Source organism: Chaetura pelagica, unplaced genomic scaffold, assembly GCF_000747805.2.
Source record: "Chaetura pelagica isolate M959 unplaced genomic scaffold, ChaPel_1.0 scaffold46, whole genome shotgun sequence".
Classification (NCBI taxonomy): domain Eukaryota; kingdom Metazoa; phylum Chordata; class Aves; order Apodiformes; family Apodidae; genus Chaetura; species Chaetura pelagica.
Genome location: NW_009954102.1, coordinates 3274252 through 3279532, shown reverse-complemented (window position 1 = coordinate 3279532; position 5281 = coordinate 3274252). Strand labels below are relative to the sequence as shown.

At 37.4% G+C, this 5281-nt stretch overlaps 1 protein-coding gene across 1 annotated transcript in view; it reads right to left on the bottom strand.

The window, feature by feature from the left end:
* Positions 1 to 1921: 1921 nt before the first annotated feature.
* Positions 1922 to 5281, bottom strand: part of LOC104392963 (tudor domain-containing protein 15-like) — a 6030-nt gene continuing 2670 nt past the window's right edge. Inside the window, exon 2 of the mRNA XM_010002409.1 lies at positions 1922 to 5276. Coding sequence (XP_010000711.1) covers positions 1922 to 5276 — 3355 coding nt within the window. The remainder of the gene's footprint in view (positions 5277 to 5281) is intronic.

The window sequence follows — 5281 nt, the reverse complement described above, 5'->3', positions numbered from 1 at the left end:
TTCAGGAGGAGGGGAAAAGATTATTATACCTTTTTGAAACACCAGTCCCAGTCTGGAAATGCAGTTGCCTGTTGGACAGTGAAGCTTACCTCCAGACTTTGGGGGTAAGTACAAAGCACACCCAGGCATCCCTATACAGTCCTCTATGGACATTAAGGGTAATTAAAAGAAATGTCAGAGACTCTTCTGAATCCTTAAATTTGCTTTTATGAAATAGATGGTATTTTGTTAGTTTCTAACAACTCTTCTTCATTCTCCATACTCCTATCTCTTTTGCCAACTTTTTATTGCAAAGTTTAAAAACCATCACACACTAGATTAGCACTGAAACCTAAACTCCCTGAAAGCCAGCTTCCATGCTTCCTGTCCCACAAAAACATTCAATAACTAACGAGCCATTTCAAAATTTGTGAACTATCCATCCGGTACCTCCAGTGAAAACTCTTCATTCTCTACCTCTCATCCTACATGAACCTTTAATGATCTCAAATCTCCTTCTCTCAGATCCATTGTTTCTGCTGGCTGATGCCTGAACGCATTTCCCTCTGGAAACAGTATAGAGTTATCCCACACCAGCCAGAAAAAGATCAGCAAACCCAGCAAGAGGTACAACTTTTTTTTATATGTATATAGGTTATTTATAGGATTCAGAAGGCAAGGCAAGTTACACAGAGAAGGTAACATTTTATTATTCATGACAAAAAAGCAGAATACTGAATACATCAGTATACATGGGAACATTTTTAATTCCAAACAAATGCAACTGCTTCTCTTATCATTTTCACACATTAAAAATAAAAATAAAAGTAAAAAATTACAGAGAAAGACAGATACAGAAATACATTTAGGAAATATAACCAAATTATAAACTGTAGTTTTCAATTCAATTTTACCAAATCAAAGTAGTGTTTTTGCTCAGAATTATGCTTGCCCATAAACAAATAGGAAAAGACACCTAAATTTCCAAACTTCCTAAATGGCATTTTCTTTCACTTAGATGACAAGTATAGCCTGTCCTACTTACCAGAAAAATGAACACTCAGCAGTGATCGACACCAACTGTGATGCAACTCAGACACTGCCTAAAGAGAACCTGGGGACAGGTCAACTGCATCTTTACAGCAAGAGCTAACTGCAAACAACTTAATGGGTGTCTCTACCCTCAAGGAGTATTCATGTTTCTGGCTTAGTGAATTTTCTCCTAAGAAGAGGGAAAAATACTCTCACAGGAACTTTGGAATTAGAAACAAGGAGAAGAATATGCCTGGGTCTTTGTTTTCTGAGCATCCAAATCAAGCAGACAACACTTCTGTTTTATATACACACAAATTGTAAAAGCACTCTGACAGAGACGTTTGCCAAAACCATGATTGTAATAAATACAAGAGATATTACAGGGAAAACAAATATGCTAAGATCAGCATTTTTAAATATGTTTTTTTAATGCATTTAAGTATTTTTTTTAATGCACTGAAGAAGTACTTTCCTACCTGCAATCTACTTATTATTCAAATAATTATTTTGATCATATCTTCACACTAGCTTTTACTATCTTTCTACACTGTGGAACATCAGAATCGTAAGTCTCAACTAGGGCTTCACTATCTTTCTACACTGTGGAACATCAGAATCCTAAGTCTCAACTAGGGCTTACGGTAGCAGGTTTACTCTGCATTATCATCACAATGCTGAAAAAAACCAAACCACTTCACAGCATCGTCCATCTGTTGCAGTGTTTCTTTTCTGTCAGTGTTACATGTAGTCAGATTATTTGTTAATCATGTTTCAGTGCCCACTTTACCAGTCCTCCTTATTTGAAACTATCAGATAGTCCTAATCTTCAAATACTTTTTTTATTTGCTTTATGTCTGTCTGCAATCTAAGAGATTTTGCTATAATCTGGTTCACAAAGAGAAGCACACTAACTGGAATACGAACACTCAGTGTACAAATCTGCTTTTTCTGATTCAATTCTGCCAGCTGGAATGAGGCAGCACGTACCTCCAGAACAGACTGCATGACCAGCTGCAATTAAAGCATGAGCTAGATTGGTCTCCTCACATAGAACATCAACCTCTAATTTCATTTCAGAACCATAGTGTTTTAAATGAAACATCAGACCGGGTTTACTAAGAAGGTTCTGAAACAGAAGTTTAGCTTCAGCACTCCAATACTCCCCCTCGGCAGGAACTATATCATGTAAAGAGCAAGAGTGTGCCAAACCTGGTAAAAAAGACAGACTTTTTGGAATAACTTTAAGTTTATGGATATCAGAGTAAGGGATGCTCTTCACACAGCCATAATCAATAAACTTAAGATCAACAGACTGCCTTGTTACTTCACTAATTTCTGCCCTGTTCCACTGTGCTTCCTGTCCAAATTTGATCAAGCAGCTAGTACCAGGAGCCACAAGTTCTTCTGGCAAAGCTGGCAAGTCGTCAGTAAGGTCAGACAGCATCAAAGACAAGTTTTCCATGTAATTAAATAAGACTTCAAACTGGATGTAGAAATTTGAAGGATCAGTAACTGCAGTGGCAAACCCCAGATACCTTCTGCCACTCTGCAGCAGAGTCCACGTGACTGAATTGCTCCTGAATGATGTATCAAACTCCTTACAGTTTGCATCACTGTATTGTTCTGGTACAACAGTTGAATAATTACTTAAGAGCTGGTTCAAATACTCCTGAAGCAGAACTTCCCCTATTAAAATATCTACTTCCCAGATATGAGAGGATCCCAAATACCTCAAAAACAAGATCCTTATTTCACAACCCAGGAGTACATTTACTACATGGACAAAATGAACTTTCTTAAGGTTTTTAAACCAAACCCATTTACAAAACACAGCTTGTTTAGGAATACTTTTGATCTTGTCACTGAGCTTCTTTGCATTACTTAAGGATACCATCTCACACTTCCCATCATCCATGAAAAAAACTAGCATTAAATTACTGCTGACAAATTTCTCTACCACTTTTGATCGATACCACTTCAAGGTCCTTTCAGACTGTGTCATGCATTCCAATCCTTCTTTAATGTCATCCACCCTAAGTAAATCACTTCTTTGTGCTTCTTTGGCAAGCATTAGATTCAACTCACATAACATGTGCAAATTTCTATGTAACTGTACATGAAACTCTCCATTCTCTGAAATATTTGTTACTTTTGCTTGTTCTACCTGTCCAGAATTTAGATTTTGAGGACAGATATTTAAAGATGGTTTAGGAATATTTTTCATCCTAACAGCCTTAGTTTTACTTTGACCACCTAGACCATTCCTACACTTTCTATCCTGAGGATTACAATTTGTAACCAGAAGCTGTTTTGGCCTGTTTTTCTCATTATGCATTGGTCTGTTTTGCCACCTTGTCCTATCTTTTTTCTGCAGAAGATCATTAGACATGGACTTTCCATCACAAATTAGATCTACTTCCCACTGCTCTCCATGCTGCTTTAAGAACTTGCAAGTGACTGGCTTGTTACTTACAAAACAGGAAGTACTTTTATTAGTCCTGTTTTCATAAGGAACCCTTTCTGCTCTACTAAGGAAACAATGAAAACTGAGCCTTGGCAAAGTTAAGAACTTTTCCTGAATCCTGCAGATTTTTGAATGACTTACAACTGCTGCATTACCATAGTCAATGAACTCAACCTCAAAAGAGTTTCCTGATTTCAGAGTTTTAATAACTGCTCTATAGTAACAACAATCAGCATCATATTCTGCTACAATGAGATCCCCGGCCATGAGCTCATCTAAGCAATTTTCATGACCTATATTGACCACACTTTCATTTAATTCTTCCGCTAGTTGTATGATTAAGTCTTCATCCTCTGCAAGCTGAACATAGAAACTTGATGGACTATCCATATGAGAAATATAGCCTGTTACTTCAGAATTCACCTGAATATCATGTGGAGGAAGACTAATTAACTTAGGCATATTTTCCTTACTTCTTTCGTGCTGATTTGTACTATTTAGTCTGCCATTATGAGATACAGAGAGAGCATTTAAAGTTATTTCCTCTGAATTTAAAGCAGGATGAGAGAATAATTGCAAGGCAGGCTCTCCAACCTCAGAATCCTCTCTGTGCTCCAGAACACCACTGACAGTATTTCTAGAAGCTTTTTCTTCACTGTCCTGTAAAGTTAGTCGTTTTGAGGACTCATTACACAACTTCTGGGTGCTACAGGCAGTTTGCTCTCCATCTTCAAAATTCTGTGCAGTATCTGTCTCATAATGCTCATAAATTAGTGGGCATTTCACTTCAGTTTTCAATTTAACTCTTTCAGGATTTTTCACAGGTACTTTACTGATTTCTTTGTCAGCTTCCATGTGATGTATGACTCCTCCATTAAAATTTTTCAGTGCCAATTCTTCCACTACTTTTTCTTTAATTTTCTGACTAACTTTGAGCTGTTCATCATACAGCTCCACAACAAGCTGTCCATCTGATTCTCTGGATACAATTACAGCCTTCAGCAGTTTACCAAGGAATGCTTCCTCAAACCATCTAATAACTCCTGCTGGAATTTTTGCATCCCTAAAATCTGACAGACAGCATTTAATAGCTTGCATGGGTGTGAATATTAAGTCAGTGGCAAAGTCTGGAATAGGCATCAACTGGTCTCTCTCTACCATAGTCTTATTTCCAAAATCCACAAAGTCAGCACATACATAGGATGTCGATTCCACAGGAAAAGCTAAAGCTCTATAAAAGAGACCATCTTCAAAATACCTGGCTATACATAATCGTGTCTTGCTGGTATCATATTTTGCATTATTTGAGATTTTACTTATGATACTAACCCTCCTCATCAATGCCTCTATAGTTGCAGTGTTTCGATTAAGCTGACAATAGAATTTGGAAGGACTATGTATATGAGTTATATAAACCTCCTCCTCACTTCCAATTTTTATATTAAAAGACGAGTAGCAAAAACTGCACAGAGAACCCAAAGATGAAGGGTTTCTCAGACCAATATATTCAGACTGGGTGAGACCACGTTCTGCCAGGAATTCCTCTGCACTAGTAACTGGAGTCTGCAAGTCAACTATATTGCATAAACAGTCAGGACTTAGAAGAATATGAGCATAAATAATGCAAGTCAGAGGTCCTCTAGAAGCAGAAATGAAGTCTTCAAAATGTCTACACACTTCTTGAGACCCATCAAGTGAGTCAGTCTCTAAGGGTACATTTTTAAGTGTACAACAAAACGCCTGCTTTTCCAGAGCTAGGAAATCTGGAAGAACTGCTTGAAGATCTTCAAGTAAAACTCTTTC